At 47.4% G+C, this 18,292-nt stretch overlaps 2 protein-coding genes across 2 annotated transcripts in view; one reads left to right on the top strand and one right to left on the bottom strand.

Annotated features, from left to right (window-relative positions):
- NCBP3 (nuclear cap binding subunit 3) overlaps positions 1-11,011 on the top strand; it is a 31,660-nt gene extending 20,649 nt beyond the window's left edge. Inside the window, exons 19-20 of the mRNA XM_054646909.2 lie at positions 1,466-10,315; positions 10,630-11,011. The gene's annotated coding sequence lies outside the window, so the exon portion shown is untranslated. The remainder of the gene's footprint in view (positions 1-1,465; positions 10,316-10,629) is intronic.
- Positions 8,017-18,292, bottom strand: part of LRRC75A (leucine rich repeat containing 75A) — a 57,455-nt gene continuing 47,179 nt past the window's right edge. Inside the window, exon 4 of the mRNA XM_054647180.2 lies at positions 8,017-10,087. Coding sequence (XP_054503155.2) covers positions 9,502-10,087 — 586 coding nt within the window. The 3' untranslated portion in view covers positions 8,017-9,501. The remainder of the gene's footprint in view (positions 10,088-18,292) is intronic.

Below are 18,292 nucleotides of genomic sequence, written 5' to 3' on the forward strand. Positions count from 1 at the left end.
TAGAATTGTTCCTGTAGTATATCCAGGGCTTAATAAAAACACTCAGCCTGGGCAATGGAGTAGGTAAAACATTTGGAATTTAGTTGCTCTTACTCTGAAAGGATCTGAGCACTATGAAGAACAGGTTACTCCTCAATTAAAATCACATTCTGTTCCCAGTGTTTAAAGAACCAAAGCTTATTTTTCCCTGATTTTAAGAGCTTGTGTATTAGAACATGTTTGTACTTATAACACACACTGGGAATAGAAATGGGTTTAAAGCTCCCAAAAAGCACAAGGATCCACCTTTTTTAAATGTGAATCTGCAGACCATGGAGGTAAAAGCAGCCACATGCCCCCAGCAAACAGAAATAATCAGCAAATTGTTTAATGAGCTGTTGCATTTGCTCCAGGAAGGTTTGCTGCCATTGTTTTAAAGTTCTTGCTTTCTAGTGTTAGAACTCTCTCATTAAAACAGAGCAAAGTTGATCTGGGAAAACTTGAATATTGAGTTTACCTGGGTTTATTGAGGGTGCAGTTGGTGGTATCTGTTGGAGATAAATATTCATGAGTTTCATTTTAGCATCACTTCTTTATTGTTCTAATCAAAACCCAAGTTCCTCAGCAGGGATCCTCTCACAGGCTGGGTTTTTGCTGAGATTAATGAATGGAAAAGTGTTATTTCTGTTAGAAAAGGTGCCTTTCAAACATAACAAATGCCCTCAACGTTTTACTGTGATTTTCCAGGGGAGCACAGATAATTTCATGGTGCTTGAGGGGAAGGGAAATAAAACCATTCTGTTTTGATTACATTTGGAGCACTTAAAACTTCGTGTTGGGGAATAAACAGCAGACAAAAATCTGGTTTTAAAACACAATTATTTTGGATTTTCTGAAGGTTTAAAAAGAACAGTTGGCAGGAATCCCTTTGGCACTCAACAGCAGCCAACAATCCTGGATAAATCTAAAATAGATGAAAAGATTAAAGCAGAAAGAAAAAATATGCAACAAAGCAAAGAATGGCTGAGTGCCAGCTTTTAGCAATAAGAGAGATGGCAGTGCCATGTCTCAAATCACTGTTTGAGAGAAAACATGGAGATTATCCCCAAAATCTGTGCTGAGGGGCTGGGATTGAGGAGGGGAGGATCCACAGGGGCAGAACTGCCTCGCTGTAAATCACAAGCTCCACATTTCACATAAATGCTGGTTACCATCCTCATTTCTTGATTAGTATTGTAAAGCAATCATATCTGCAGCAGCATGAGAATAATCACAGATGCAAAGCCATAAATTACTGTAATTAATGCATGCCAGCTATTAATGGCAATGCAAAGAGCAGCTCTCTCTTGCCTTGGTGGCTGTTCCAGCTGAGGCAGTTGGAGCTGTAGCTTCTTAAATAGGAGGGAGGAAGGGATATCCTGTGTGCCTGAGCTTTTCAGAGTGCCAGAAATCCTAAATATTGACATTTCACTCCTTTTCCCCTCAGAGCAGGAGGAGGAGCTGTTACTTTTCCAACTCTCCTTCATCTCAGAGATGTGAGGCACAAAGGAGCTGCTGTTGGTGTCGTGCAAGAAAAGTGTCCCAGGTTTGTTTTCTCCCAGCTAAAGGATGTCAAATGCTTTGTTACAATTTCTGAGATATCACAGGCAGCAACTCCTGAGCTTCTCAGAGCAAAAACTCAGAATAACCAGGGGGACTTTGGTCTTTTCAGGCTCAGGGAGTTCCTGGCACCCCCCTGACCTTGTGCTGCCAGAGCTGGAGCATATTTCATGTGTTCCTGTGAGGAAGGACAAGGTTAATGCATCATTGAATGCTCTGCCAGGACAAACATTCCCCTTCTTTGTCACTTCATGTCATTTAGTGCCTTCATTTTATGCTTGAAATCAGTTTCTGCCCAGCTGTCATGAGCTGGTCCCAAACCTGCTGAACGTGGGGAGGGTTGACCAGGTGGGGTTTGATTTAGGGCATGCAAGGAGAGCATTTAAAGAGCATTGAGCATTTTCTGCTCCTGTGCTCTAATTCAGGGTAACATTTGTCCTGCTTTACCTCCTGACACTGCAGCCCACAAGGTGGGGCAGTGACCAAGCTCAGAGCATTTGAAATAAAAGATTTTTGCAGCCTTGAAGATGCTTCCTGGGGGAAACTCGGTTTTATTGCTGGTTCCTTCCCTGTTTCTAATAAGATTTGCAACTTTCATTACTGTGTAGAGAATCCCACACACAGTGATAATGTCACTCTTTAATTAGCTGTTAATTAATGTGTCTCAGTGTTGGACCAGCAAAGGCTCATTTGATGAGCTTTTGATGCTGTGCAAACTTGCAGTTCATGGTCCTACCCCAGTGTTCCTGCTCTGAGTGTGATGAGAAGCCAAAGAGTTAAAACTTATTTTTATTTGACAAAAATAAAGAATGATTTGCCCTTCATTACCCTTCCCTCCCATGCAGCTCAGGAGCTGCCAGGCTGTGCCTGCTCCAGGTGGATTTTGAGTCAATAAACACCCCCAGCCCAGCACCTGTGTGCAACTGAAACCTGCACAAAATGCAAATGAGCAAATCACTCAGTGCAGGCTGATTCCAAATCCCTGCTGTTTTAATCAAATAGAGATGTTAAAAGTTTAATCTCCAATAATTAAGATTTTTGTTTGTTAGGCTCCTGTTAGTTTTTGCAAGTCAATACTTGGATTTTTTTCCATAACAGTTTTTTTTTGTTGGTTTGTAATGGTTTGTGGTAAAATCATTGCACAGCCCAGCTGCAACACAAACTCTAAACAAATAATCATTGATGTTTCTGAAGCTGCCTATGGCTTTTTGCTGGGCTCTCCTTGCTTTTCTTTATCATTTTGATTTACTTCCCAGTTTGTTTGATTGCTTTCTTGCTTGTGCTTTCCCAGATCCTGTCACATAGTCACTCTAGGTTTGATTTTCTTGGTTTTTTGTGCATTTTGTGCACTTGCAAACTGCACCTAAAGGTTTGTTAGTGTTGGCTTTGGGTTTGTTGGGTGCTGCTGTCACTGAGCAGTGGAATAGGCTTGAGGTTTAACAGCACATGAAAGACAAACTTCCAGCTAAGCCTGAGGTTATCAGCCATAATAAAAAATACCAAATTTTCCTGGATAGCTGAAACTTTATTAATAAACACCCGAGTCAAGGTAATAGTGGCACCAATGGTAATTTGGTTATCAGCCCTTATCAGACAGCAAGTGCAGTGCAGGTGCTGAGGTGATCTGTGAGCTGTTGAATGCAGCAGCAGCTGAAATACCCAACAGAAATGTTTCACATCTGTGCCTGCATTGATAATCCTGCAGCAGTCTGCAGTGCTCCACATCACCTCAGGCAGATAAGGGACTGGAGCTGGAGCCCTGCTGGGAGCAGGCAGAGGGTTTGGTCACTCCCTGGATAAAGCAATTCTCCTGGACTGTGTCAAATCAGGTATTTTATTCCTTTCATCCATGGCAGTAAATCAGAAACTCTTTGCGCTGAGTGAAATCCAGGGGATGCCTGCTGGGGAGATGATGGGAATTGTTTCAGAGCTGGGGGTGAGGTGGGAGCTTTGAAATGCACAGTGATGGGGAGCCCCTGCACCAAGGTAGCTGCACTTGGAATTTAATGAATTGAATCATTGCAGGCACCTCCCCACAGCCTGTTTGCTGCTGTGCTTTGGGGGAAGGTGCTCTGTGCTTGCAGGAGGTGAAATAAAGCTTCAGTGTCAGGGCCAGGCTGTTTGGAAATGCAAAACAGGAGCTGCATCAAGGGCAGGGATTTCAAAGGTGCTGCTTTTATGCTTCAGAAAGGGCTTTGCAGATGACAGCAACAATGTGGTGTCACCTGGCAACAGGTCAGAGGCTGGAGCTGAGACAAAAGAAGGGAGAACAGGGCTGAAAAATCACCAACACCAAAATGGTTTGAAGAATGGATGTGACACCAGGGTGAGGGGACAGCTCTGGGCTGGTGGCTGCCCCTGCCCTGGAAGTTCAGCCCATTTTGGGGGTTGGCACAGAAAAAAGGACAATGTTTGCATTTCAGCCCCCAGCTCTGCTGTTTCTGTGCCTGTGGTGGAGCCTGCAGGAAAGCACAGCTTGGGAAAATGCTGAGCCTTGGAATTGATCATTTAATAAGCAGGTGGGTCCAGTGAAGATGAAACAACAACAAAAAGGGAATGGTGAAGGTCTCCTCTTGGAAAGGGGTGTGGAAATGCACACAGCCCCAGGCAGAGGCCTTTTGTCCTGTGTGTTTGAGGCCTGGCCACTCCTGGGATTTTCTGCCTGTTTCTCCACATGCAGAACTGCCCAGCAGTGGAGTCCTGGGGATCAGGAGTCAGAGCCCTGGGGCAGCAGCTCCCAGAGTGGGATTGAGTCTTTAGTGCTTTGTTCTTCATTCCTGGAAGAGCTGGAATTGCAGCTTTACCTGAGTGACCAGGCAAGGGGCAGCTGCCCAAGGGAAGTCATTCCTGGGTGATGCTGCTGGGTGTCCACATCTGTTGCAGCCCAATATCCCATGGTTTTCCATCCATCCCTGAGTCTCTGCATGTCTGCTCCATAAATCTGGGCCTGTAGGAAGATGCTTTGAGGTTTTATTTATGTAGATTGTGTTTAGGATGGCTGTGAGTGCTACTTGCAAAATCCTGATCACAAAGCACCTCCCCAAACCCTTTCCCAGAGCCAGAGGAGCCCTGGTTTTCCCTGGAGAAGGACAGAGCTGACAGGGAGAGTCAGAAATGAAGTGGTTTTACATCACACACCTTGAAAATCCAGTGATAAATGCCCAGACCAAACCTGCAGTGAATTAAATATTCATATTTCTCTCCTCTTTTGTAAACCTCCAGTCTATTTGTCCTTCCAATTACAGCTCCCTGAGAGCTGCCACGTGCACTCACTGGAGTGCTGGATGCAAACCAGCCCACAGGTTTATTTTCTCCTCAGACTGAGTTAATAAAAAGCAAAGAAAAAGGATGGCCCAGAAGCCAGAGGATCAATAAGCTATTAGGAGCCAAAAAAACTCAGCAAACTGCACACATAATTAAAGGCTGTGGTGAACAGGTTGCATCTTTTCTGACTCTATTAAATCAGCTCTTCAGTTTTATGTAAAGCCATCAGCTGAGCTGAAGGTAAAACCAGCTGTGTCTCTGGGTATTTACAGAGGGGGGATAAAATGGATAAAAAATAGGAGGATAAAAAAGTGGGAGGGTAAAAAATACATGGCCAGAACTGCCAGAAGGGACTGCAGACAAAGCACCTCCAATTCCCATCCTTCAGGGGTAACTGAGCCATGGCTGGTGGAGCTGGCACATCAGAAATGACACTTTATTCCTAAATACCTTTCCTGCAGTGCCAGCTTGGGATCCAGGATTCCTGCAGTGAGCAAAGCTCTTGTGCTCCTCCTTGAGAACAAACCCTGTGCTAACATTTTATAGAACCAGGTCCCAGAATGGTTTGGGCTGGAGGGGAATTAAAGCCCATTCACTCCAACATTCTGCTGTGGGCAGGGACACCTCCCACTAATCCAGGTTGTTCCAAGTCCTGTCCAGCCTGGGGATATCCCTTCATTTATTCATGATAATTAATTATTATTAATATTAATGTGCCTGGAGCTGGGCCCTCCGTAGGAAGTGAGGCTGGAGCAGTCAGAGCACTGGGAGGGGTGGCTCTGCCCTTCAGAAATTCCTGTTAAAGACATTTCACAGAGCTGGAAATCTCCTCTGCTCTTCCAGCTGCTGGTGGAAATCATCCCCAGGCACAGAAAAACCCCCCTGCCCTTGGAGTGGAGCAAAAGTGGGATCAAGGCTGACATCCTTGTACCACAGAGGTTGGGAGGAGGTTTCAGCTCACCAGGGAACCTTTCACTGCAGAGTTGGGTCAGTTGTTTTTACCCCTTTTTCCCTGAGCTTTGCCTGTGAATTCTGCTGATGAGGTCAGTTTGTTTCCTTGGCAATGGCAGATCCCAGCTGATGGAGCAGGGACTCTTTGTGTTTGCAGGCCCTGAGTGCTGCTGAGTGTGAGCTCACAAAGCTCCTGGTGCTGGGGCAGGGCCATGGACCACGGGGGCCCTGCAGGGGCTTTGCCCCTCCCCAGCTTCACTGGGATAACCCAGAGTGGTGGCACTGCCTGGGGCAGCCTCAGCCACTGCTGCCTCCCATGCATCCCCTTGATCCTTTGGGTCACTTTTTGGCTCTGGCAAAGGTTGGTGTTTGGGCAATTTTGGGTTGACATTTGCTGACTTTGCCCCTGAGCAGCAGCAATGCTTTTGGCCTAAGTGTTTTGTGCTTCTGGACACCCCAGCAGCATTTTTGTGTCTCCCTCTGCTCTCCCACACACTCCCTGCTCAGGGGTGACTTTTCCCAGCCCTCTTTCCTGCTCCCAACCATCCTCTGGCAAAGGAACCCTCATTCTAAATGAAAAACCACCTTCAAAACACAGCCAGCCTTGGTGCAAACCCTTCCCACATCCCCCAGCTGGCAGGAGCTCTCTGGACCGTGGCACCAGCCCTTCATGGCTCTCCCACCCCTCTCTCATTCCCTGCTGCTGTTTCCATTCCCCTCACTGTCTGTGGGCTCCTCAATCTGCACAGAATGATTTCCAATTACATTTTTGTTGCTGAGCCCATAAATCTCCTCCCCAGACTGGTTTGTTTGATGCCCAGGCAGAGCTGTGGTGCTGCTGGGGAGAGAACCAACCAAGGCAGGCTGAGGCTTTTTATGCTTTATTTATTTTATGGTGGCCCTTCCCTCCTCTCCTGGACAAGAAATGACCTCATTGTGTTTTAATATTCTAACAGCAGTGATTTTCAGTCCTTGAATCCTTCATGTAAGGCCAGTTAAAAGCTTCTGACCCAAAGCAGCAGCCCAGGGAACATTGATGATATGTGGAGTGAGCCCTGAGCTTGTTCTGATGTTGATGAGCTGGGAAGGGAAGCTTCTCACTCTGCTTTCTTTAAAAAAAAACCCAACCAAACCCACTCAGTGCTGAGCCCACAGGATCATCATTATCCTGAAGTGCACTAAGTGGATAATTGAGCTAATCCACACTGTGAGGGAGGCACTGATGAGCCAAAGCTTTTATAACCAACCCTCTACAACAGCTCAGCTTTCCTTTCCCCCTTTTTCCATGGCAGTAATTTGGTGCATCCTCCAGCATGCACGGATCTATTGACAAAAATCCCTTTCCAGCTCTGTCTCTGTCTCAGGAGGGCTGAATCCTCTCTGGGCACAGGGACATTGTCAGTGCCAGGGCAGCAGAGGAGGCTCGAGCACTGCAACACCTGCACAGGGCAAAGGCTGGGGGATCTCCCTGTGGAGATACTGGAATTATTTCTCCATGGCTGATGTGTTCCCAGCAGGAGGAAGCTGAGCTGGAGGGGAAATGTGGCAGGAGCAGCTCCTGGGTGGTTTTTGTCCGTGAGGGAATGGAGCAAAGCAGGAATAAAGGATGCAGAGCTCCCTCTAAATGCAAAGTGCCTCTGGTTTGGGAATTTGAGAACTGGGGGGTCCAGGCAGCCCCTCAGGCCCCAGGTCCTGTGCAAATACTTAGCAGGGAATAAAAACCTTGCAGCAAGGAGCTTGTGATTGAAATAATTTCAACAGAAAGAGGGGCTTGAGCTGGGCATGAGGAGCAGAGCCCAGTACTGAGGTACCTGGGTAGAAAGAAGAAATTGCTGCAGTTTCTTTTTCTTTTTTTCTGCAAGGAGAAATCTTGTTCTTGATTAAATCCCCCTGTGCTCCCCCAGCTCCTTGGCCCCCATGGTTTGTGGCTGGGACAGAGCCCATGGTGCAATAAAGAGCATTTCTGCCTTCAGGAGCACTACCCCACTCTCAGCCTTCCTTTCTCCCACATTATTTTACACACTGACAATATTTACTATTTAAAAGATTCTTTTATGAGGCTTCTGTGTCCAGCTTGTGCCCACCCTGGTAAATCCAGGCAATAAACTGAGCTCTTTATTTCTCCAGCCCCCTGAAGAAACCAGACCAGCAGCTCTCAGCACTGCCTGTCCTCTGCTTTTTCCTGGGCATTCAACCTGGACAAAGGGAAAATTCAACACTGGGTCTTTATTAAACATTATCATTTATTTTGTTTATGGATAGCTCCTTTATTTCAAACAGAAATATTCCATATTCACTGGAAAGTTGTTTTGTTTTGTTTTTTTTTCATGCCTGTTGGAAAGAGTTAGAATTAAAAAACAAAAACAAAAACAATAAGGAAAAAAGGCTTGGATACATGCAAATCATACTGACTGATGCCAAATGTATTAAAAGTAGCAGAGTTTTTTCTAAATTACCTTCTTGCAAATGGAGGACAAACAACCACTGGCAGCCTGGAAGAATGGACAGAGCCAATGGGACCAAAAGTCTGTCTGCACCCAAAAAAAGCCAAGCTGGAGTCACTGCTGGGAGCTGCCCAGGGAAGGGCTTGGGGCAAAGAGGCTCCCCCTGCACAGGGAGCCAGCTCTGTCCTGCAACACACAGAGGAATTTCCCCACTTTCCTGCCCTCCCCCAGCTGTGGGATCCAATGAAATTCTGGTTCCAAAAAGCCAAAGTGCACATTCCAGCACTGCTGCTCTGGGCTGATCCATTTCCCTCTGAAAATAAACCCAAAGCCCTGGCTTTGAAAAAACTGGAACCTTTTAGGAACAAAGCACTTCTGGTCCAGGGGGCAACAGCCATGGCCAAGGGACCCCAAGGCTTTCTGGGGCTTTAAATCCCAGCTGGCTGAGTGGCAGTGGCAGAGGGGATGAACCCCAGGCTTGTTCTACCTTTTTTAACCCTTCAGTACCGTGGTCTCTTTTTGTCAGTGATGCTCCTGAGCCCTGACTCCAAGATTTGTGTGTCCCTCCCAGAATGGATCAGATGCTCCCATTAAAAGCTCAGGAATTTTCAGAGCTGGTGGGAACTTGGGTTTTACTGGAGAAATCCTGGGCAGGCACAGGTGCCAGCCTGGTTTTGCTAAGGCTGGAGGTGAGGGTGGTGTCCAGGCACGCTGCAGGCTGGGATTTAACCCTGCCCCAGGAAAACAAAGCTCTCCCTTGGGCTGGGCTCACAATACTGAGAGGAGCACCCCTGCTCGGTGTGTGAGCAGGTTTTTGTTGTGTCTCAGGAGCCAGGCCTCTCACCAGTGATTCCTGAAGTCAGGAGTGGAAGGATTGAAGGTTTATCCCAGGCAGGTCCCTTTGGGGTGGCTGCTGTCTGTCCATGACACGTGGGGAGCAGCTGAGATCCAGCACTGAAGGGAACCTCCCCGCTCCCTTTTCCTGCCCTTCTGAGGTTTTGCAGCCTCTTGGAGATGCATTTCTGAGAGAGCCAAAAGCACAGCACACCACTAATGCTTCAAAACACCTGGCCAGCTGTTAGAAAATACAAACACTCTACGTGATCACTTTTATGTGTTCTTCCAGAAGAAAATCACTGACGTTCGTGGCACAGGGGGAAGGCAGCACTGGGACTCCTGGAGCAGCCAGGAGTGGGAACAGAACCCCTGCAGCTCTGAGGTTTGAAGTCATCCTTGCTCAAGGTGCCCACCCAAGGGCTGGACATCATGTCTGTGCTGTGGCAGCACCCTGCCCTGGGCCAGGGAGCTCCCCAGCCTGGGCTCTTCTGTCCATCTGCTCCCAGTCTGTGCCGCCAGCCTGGCCTGGCCCAGCCCTCAGCTCCTCCTGGCTGTCCCCCAGCCCCTCCTGCCCCTCCAGATCGCTGACCTGACCCTCCCCAAACTCCAGGATGGTCGGCAAATTCCCCTGCTTGGGGCAGCGCCTCTTCAGGCTGACCAGGAAGGGTTGGGGCAGCGAGAAAATATCCACGTTATTGCCCAGATCGATCCAGGTGACGCTGGGGAACTTCTTGGGGTCCTTGAGGGTCTCGGTGAGGTCCCTGAGGATGGCCTTGGTCAGGCGGTTGCCGTTGAGGGCCAGCGTGGTGAGGCGGGGCAGCCCGCAGAGGGCGGGCAGCAGCTGCAGCAGCATCTCGTCCGTCAGCTCGGTGAAGCACAGCTCCACCGTGTCGATGTGCTCCGAGCTGTGCTCCAGGTACGACGTGACCCTCTCCAGGTCCTTCAGGGTCAGCGGGATCCCCGACAAGTCCACGGTGTTGTCCTGGGGCTTCCCCATCAGCACGGCCTTCAAGCTGCAGGCGGGGGAGGCGAGGATGGGGTTAATGGGGGGTGGCTCTGCTTGGGGGCAGCGCTGCTGAGAGGGAAGGGTGGGATCCTGGATGTGAGAATTTGGAACTTTCTGTGCTGTGAGAATTTGGAACTTTGTGTGCTGAAAGGCACAGACTCACCAGAGAACACTGCATTTGACCTGAGGTGTGGAGAAAGCTTCCAAAATTGATTTAACAGCACTGGGATCGCAGGTGTGGAGTTGGTTATTTCCACCATGTAAGATCACAGGGTGGAAAACTTAAAAGTTTGGGGTTTTACAATATAAATAATTATGAAGCAAGGTAGAAGTTTTAGAGCAGAGACAAGTGAGGATGGGGTTGGCTCTGCCTGGGGGCAGCACTGCTGAGAGGGCAAGGGTGGGACCCTGGATGTGAGAATTTGAAACTTTGTGTGCTGAAAGGCACAGACCCACAAGGGAATGTCAGGAGAACCACAAGGGAACTCTGCACTTGACCTGAGGTGTGCAAAGGCTTCCAAAATTGATTTAACAGCACTGGGATCACAGGTGTGGAGTTGGTTATTGCAGGTTTCCATCCTCTAATCTCACAGGGTGGAAAACTTAAGAGTTTGGGGTTTTAGAATTTAGAAATAAATATGAAGCAAGAAAGAAGTTTCAGAGCAGACACAAGTTGTTCTTCTTTACCTTCCTCTTCATGGGTTTGGGTGGTTTGTAATTAGAAAAGTCCACATTGTGGGCTTTGAGGGATCAGTTATTGGGTTAAAAGGGAAAATAATCTCAGTGTCATTTCTTAATTGGATAGTTTAGTTTTAAAAGACCTCATAACAAGAGACAGTTTGCCATTTTGTGCCTTGCTAATGAAAGAACTCATGGTTGTGAAGCTGTTTCACTGATAAGAAATAATAAACACCTGAGTCCAAATATGAAATACCACCTCAAGTGCCTTCAATCCCAACCTTGACAGAGGTAGAAAATAAATACAGAGAACCCACAGACAAGGACAGGAGTTGTGGGAAATGGATTTGTAGAAAGTTATGTAATGTATTATAATTTATAATTATATTATAATTAGGAAATAGTCAGCTTCCAATTGTGATAGTATGAATTCTAACATCTGTGTTGTCTCACCCTTCACATGAAACCAAAAATAGAATAAAAGATTTCAAAACGCCTCTCAGTTGCCCCATCTCTGGGGCAGGCAAAGGGTATTGTCCAAGAAGGAGTTTTGGAGAGGTTTTGTGGAGGATTTTGGAGAGGTTTTGTGGAGGATTTCAGCTGGGATGGATGGAGGACTGTGGGAAATGGGGTTGTGGAGAGTTCTCAGGGCTGACACAAGGCCCACGCAGTGTGCAAACCCTGAGATAAGAAATGCTGACTTAGAAATGCCATGGAATAGGGCAGACATTGCTGAGAGAGAAATGGAACTAGAAACAAGTTTCAAAGGATGGCCTTGCAAATCAGACCAGATACTTTGGAGAGATAAACTATGAAAGATGCATTGGAGTGGGACCCACAGAGGGGCAATTTTAGATTGCTGGCTTTAAAGAATGGCACAGCAAAAAGCTGCTAGGCCAAGAAATGCTTATAATGTATTGGAATTAAAAATAGTTGCCTTCTGATTGTGATGGTGTCAATTAGAACACCTGTATTGTCTCACCCTTCTCATGAGACTGAAAATGGAATCAGAGTTTTTAAAACCTCTCAGCTGCCCCGTCTGTGGGTCAGAAATGGGCACTGTCCCATCCAGCAGCTCCTCTCCAGGGTGTCTGTGCTCCTGGGGCTCACAGAGCCATTCCAGGGCTGTTCCAGGAGCAGCCCACATTCCAACCCCATCCTTCAGCAGTGCCAAGCCCATTTTTACCAGCCCTGGGATAAAGAGTTTATCCTGGCTTTTCTGAGCCTTTCCTGCTGCTTTTACAAGGGTGAGGATGTCCCTGATGAGACAGGCAGGAACTGCTGGGGGACATTTCCCACCAGGAAGCTCTTTGAGCAGGAGGACACGTTTTTGGTCCTCTCAGCTGCACAGGTGGGAAACTGAGACCCCAAGCTCAGCAAAGGAAGCCCAGACACCTGCAGGGTGGTTTGATCTCATGGCCACTGAGACCTGTTCTCCCCTTTCTAGAGGAGATGAACCCTACAAGAAACCCTCAGATAAATACATTAACCCTCAGATAAACACATTAACCCTCAGATAAATACATTAATTCTCACAATCTCAGAGCCAAGCTGCAGTTTCACAGGTCAGTTTATCTCCAGCAAAGCCCTGCTGCCAAGCCAGGTGCTGAGGGTGTTTTGTTCATGCATTGTCCTGGATGCCTGAGGGGGTGGAAGGAGCTCTGTGCCTGCTGTGCCAGCTTGGTGGCCCCTGGTGCCTCCTGAGCTGCCCAAGGACTGTGATGCTGTGGAGAATTCTGTGATGCTGCTGCCCTGGCTCCTCTGGGAGAGTTTTTTCCAAGCTGCCCATGGGGGATGACTGCCCAGAGATTCCAAAGAAGGGGGGAATGGGAGCTTTACCCCAAAAATCCATGCCCATCAATTGTGTGCCAGTTAAATCCAGAGCTACTCCACATGCAGAGCTGTAACCTGGTGTTGGCAGCTGCTTCTCTTGGATATCTACAGCCACATCACATTTTGGGAGCAGCCCCATGTGGGACCAAGGTGATGATGCCTCAGTTACAAGTTTTATTCAGAAAAAAAAACCCAAATTCCTCTTGTCTTGCAGTCCAATTTAGTGCAATACAACACCAAAGCAGCACAGAGTAGCCCTGTGAATCAGTGATAACCATTTATCAGCCTGACAACCAGGGCTTGATCCTGCTTTTATCCATTTTTTCCTGTGGGATGTCTGGTGTGCTTTTAAATAAGCAAAGTTAAGGAGATAACAAAGGGGGAATGGGGACAGCTTCAGGACAGCTCTTTTTTTTTTCTTTCCCTATTTTTATCTGCTTTCAGTATTGCTGCTTTCAGTATTGCTGCTTTCAGTATTGCTGCAGGTCTGTTCTTTCCCTCAGAGCATGTATGGGATTTCTGCCAGGCAGGAAAAGGGGATTTCTCCCTGGGGTTCCATCCTTTCCCCCTGATTTAGCAGATGCCAGTGGAACAGATTGATTCTCTTGTACCCACTGCCTTCCCACCCTGCTGCTGAGCACCAAGAGCTCCTGAACCCCCAGGTCAGAGTGGCCTGGGCTGCTCCTGGGGGAGGCTTTGCCCTCCTGTCCCTGGGGAACCAAGCAAACCAACCCCAAACAGGATTGCATCCAACCAGTCCCGTGGCTCTTCTGAGCCAGAACATGGAAAGAAGAGGGAAATTTATGTCAACAAACAGCTGGAAAAGCTCCCAGCCCTGCCAGAGAAGTTGGCCCCAAATCTCAGGAGGAAAATCTTAACCATTAAATAAATCCCTCTGAGCTTCAGTGGGGGATCTGTTACACCCACTTGGTTTCATCCTCACATTTTACAAGGCTGTTCCATAGGGAAAACACTGATTTTTTTTCCCCCCAGCTGGGGTTTTGCCCAATATAACACCAGGACTGGGACTAGAGCCCTTCACTAAGCTCCCAGACTGGCAGGATGCTGATTTATCCACGCTCACGCTGAGCTGCAAGCTCTGTGCCATGGAATCAGATCAGAAAATGTTGTCATAAACAGGAATATTGATGTTTAGATCAAAGGGAATGAAAAGAAAGGGGTTTCCTCCTGCTTTAAATTCATGGCACTGCTCTCAAGCACTGCACAAATCGTGACTTGTGTCGTGTTCTGAAGGAAAATTGGGATGTTCAGCCCAATTCCTTGCAAAGGAACAGCTCAGGGAAAATGAAGAGGCAGCCCCAGAGAGTGAGGAATTACAGCAAGGAATTTGTAGAGACACCTGGTGAGAAAAGTATTCATGAAAATGTCAGTGAAACGTTATTGGATGTAATGAGTCACCCAAAAAAATCCAACACAACAAAAAAAAAGGTAAAATCCTGAGATAAAAGATTTGTCCTGAAATAATGGTGGTAGCAAGGATCAGCATTAAAGTCTTTTTTCAAAATCCCTGCTCCAAACGATGGCAGTCAAACACTGGAGTAGAGATTTGGGAAAGGAAGGAATACAAACAAATGCTGCAAATTCAGTGATAATTTTGAGTAAAGGGTTGAGAATCCTCACCCTCAGAGGAGGAATCAAGACAAATAAATACAATTATTTAGCTGAAAGAGGGAATGTGACTTAGATAATAACATATTGTATATTGAATATCCTGTATTATTTTGTATTTTATAGATATATAAAATATATCCATATAATGAGGATGAATAAAACAGAAATGAGAATGAAATGCTCTTTTTTCACCCCTCTTAATGCAGGATCTGAGGACACCTCCTGCTGCTGAAAGACTGAATTCTCAGGGGACAAAAGGAGCTCAAATCAACCTCCAGCCATGGGAAATCCCTGAGATCAAGGACTTTGTGGGAGGTCCCAAGTGGACAGGGCACTGCTGTGGCTGAGAACATCCAAAGTCATGGTAGGATTTAAAAATAAATAAATAAATAAATAAAAAATTGGCTGTGGACTGACTGAGATTGAGGAGCAATCAAAATTCTGCAATTCACCCAAATGGAGTGACCAGAATTGGAGTTGTCAAACTCTCCAATTTAGAACCAGAAAGCTCCTCCTTTGGGATCATCCTCTTTTTTTTCTTTTTTTTTTTTTGACTGAATTTTATACACACCCAGTGTGTAAAATTGTTCCTGAGCTGCCCCAGCTCTGTGCTCACAAAGGTTTATAAAAAAAGGGTTTATAAACAGCACAATTCAAAGCCTCTGTTCCCCACAGCTTGGGAAGACTTCCCTCCTCAGAGACTCTCAGGGTAAAGAGGATTTTTAAAATACATAAATTTCAAAATATGGAACTTTAAAGCTCCTTTTGAGCTTACCAACAAATTCATTAAAAATTCCTAAGTCTTTGCTGTTAAGAAAGCACCAGTAGGGATTAATTATTGTGCTCTCTTCTTGTTCCAAGAGCCTTCCCAGTTTTGCCAAGGTTTGCACTTTTCATGTCATAAACTCCACACATCCCTGTTGCAACATCTTCCCTGTGCTGCCCAAATTCCAGCCTGCTCCTCCTGCCAAGTGCTGGGTTTTGGAGGGTAGGAAGGACAGGTTGCTCAGCCTGGCCCTGAAATGGGACATCCAAATTAACTTTAATGTGTTTATAAAACTACTGTGGCTGCTGGGAGTGCTCTGTGGGAATCACAGCCCTAAACAGCATCTCCTTAAAAAATCCCCACACATTTGGGCTGCTCCTTGGATTCAGCACAGGAATTTTGAAGCATTTTAAAAGCAAACCTGGAGGGAAAGCTAAAATTGTTCCTATGGCAGCAGAATCCCCACAGTGACCTCCTGTGCTCTCACAGATTTGGATTCCCAAATCTCCAAATCCCCAAATCCCTGTTTTTCCCTTGGCTCCACACCAAGCTCCATGCCAGGGGTATTGGATGGCAAAATGGAATTCTGGGCTCCAGGGCTCCTGGGAGGTCTCCATGCAGAAATGCAGAAATGCAGAAATGCAGAAATGCAGAAATGCTGGCCAGCAGAAGGGTCAGAGTGAGCAGCTGTGAGCTCTGTACTGAATCCATGGATCCATGGCATGGTTGGGCTGGAGGGGACCCACAGGGACCCCAAAGCAGCCCCTGCATGGGGGCAGACACGGAGTGGAGCCCAAAACTCCAGCTACAAACAGCACAGAGAGGGAATTTTATCTGGGTGAGGCTGGGCCACTCCCAGCAGCAAGAAGGCCTTCACCTTGGCCTGTGGGACAAGGGGACACTGGAGAGCAGGGACAGAGAGGGGACAACCCCACGGTGTCACCCTACAGAGCAGGGACACCCCACAGAGCAGGGACAACCCACAGTGTCACCCCATAGAGCAGGGACCCCACAGTGTCACTTCATAGAGCAGGGACACTCCACAGAGCAGGGACACCCCATAGAGCACGGACACCCCACAGTGTCACCTCACAGAGCAGGGACAGAGAGGGGACAACCCACAGTGACACCTCATAGAGCAGGGACACCCCACAGAGCAGGGACAACCCACGGTGTCACCCCATAGAGCAGGGACACTCCACAGAGCAGGGACACACCATGGTGTCACCCCATAGAGCAGGGACCCCACAGTGTCACCCCATAGAGCAGGGACACTCCACAGAGCAGGGACACCTCACAGAGCCATGTCACCCCACAGAGCAGTGTCACCTCATAATGTCACCCAAGAGCAGTGAAACCCCACAGAGCAGGGACACCCCACAGAGCAGGGACACCCCATAGAGCAGGGACACCCTCCAGTGTCACCTCACAGAGCAGGGACCCCACAGTGTCACCCCACAGATCAGTGTCACCCCACAGAGCAATGTCACCCAAAAATGTCATCCCACAGAGCAGTGTCACCTCACAGAGCAATGTCACCTCATAATGTCACCCAAGAGCAGTGAAACCCCACAGAGCAGGGACATCCCACAGAGCAGTGTCACCTCACAGAGCAGTGTCACCTCATAATGTCACCCCCCAGAGCAGTGTCACCTCACAGTGTCACCCAAGAGCAGGGTCTGGGGTCGTGCTGGCCTCCCTGTCCCGGGAAGGCTTCCCCAGGATGGTCCCATGGCAATGCCACCCTCCCTTGTCCCCCTGTGCCACAGCCCCTCCGTGTCCCTCAGCAAAGGGACCCCATAAAAGCTCAGAAATTGGATTTCTGTTATCCCCACCTATCGATGTCTCCAGCAGGGACAATTAGCAGCTCATTTGCATGGAGCTCATTTGCATGGAGCTCATTTGCATGCAGGTTGGGATGGGGAGGGAAGGGAAAGCTCCTTGCTCTGTTTCAGAACCATCATTTCCCCCCCCAAATTTGTTTTTATTTCCTGCTAAACAAAATGCTAAAAATAACCCCTTGGGAGCAATCAAAATGCTTTGCTATAATTATAACTCTATTTAATTTAGTGGGGAAAAAAAAAAAAAAAGTAAATCTCCTGCTGTTGGAGAGCTCCATTTTCCTATCCCATCCTCCCCAAAATAAAATGTATTTATATCACCCTCCCAACGACACAATTTGCTCCCAAACCTCTGTTTTTATACAGAAATTACTGGAATTTTCCCAGCAAACTCTCCTCCAGTGGAATAAGGAGCTGCAGCTGATAGAACCTGGGTTTTTTGCAAGAGAGGCAATTTGCACAAATGCCCAGAGAAAAGCAATCAGCAATTCAAAGGAAAACATGTTGGGCTCCTTGCTTCTGGAAATGACTCCCTGGAAGAGAATTGGCCCGAAAAAAGGATTTGTGTTACAATAAATGAGAGTTTGCCATAAAACAAACAGCATTTTCTTCAGACTCTAGCACAGGAGGGAGAAAAAAGGCAGGAAAGGCTCTTGGAAAGGGACTTTTATGATTGGGTAGATACAAAAGTACCCAAATCATGTTGGATTTACATGAGCAACTCCCCACTAAGGAAAGAGGAAGCAGGGCTGGTTGGGAAAAGGACCTTTAAATCCATTTGCAGCCCTCAGTATCCAAGGGGAAGAGGCCACAGGAAAAGAAATTCCCAATAATTTGCTCATAAAAACACCCAGCTGGCTGCCAACATGTGTAAAAAACTGCAAGAGGAGGAGGAAAAAGAAAAGGGAGAGGGATGTGATGGAGAACAGCAGTGCTGGCCTGGACTTTTCTGGAAAAGCAGGATGGAGATTTCCCTAAAATCCATAATTCCAGCCTCTCCCTTTGGCTTTGTTGGTGCTTTGTTTGATTTTTGGAAGGAGTAGCCCCATTACCAGGCTGGATGTGACCCCAAAAGTGAGGGCAGAGTGTGGCTGCTCCTGCTCTGCCCCCTCACCACAAACTGAGTTTTGCCACGTTGATGGAAATTGGGGCTGGTGTTAATTATTATCTCCATCCCCTTCCACAGCCCCAGGAGTTTTGGGATGGGGGAAACACCCAGGAACAGCCAGACTTGAGAGGCAATGGCTCCAATTCACCAAAATCCTCTCCCAGCCCTCAAATCTGCCCCTGGTGTTGTCAAACAACAAAAAATCCAGGAAAAAATTCGTGGAGAACTCCCTGTACCCAGGCCCTCGCTGAGGGTTTGAGGTTCACACTTAGCAGAGGCTCTTTGTGTTTCCTGTTCCTTGAAATAAGTTGAATTCCATTCATACAGAAGGGAAAACCCCAGGATTTTTAGGGG

Source organism: Agelaius phoeniceus, chromosome 20 (assembly GCF_051311805.1).
Source record: "Agelaius phoeniceus isolate bAgePho1 chromosome 20, bAgePho1.hap1, whole genome shotgun sequence".
NCBI lineage: Eukaryota > Metazoa > Chordata > Aves > Passeriformes > Icteridae > Agelaius > Agelaius phoeniceus.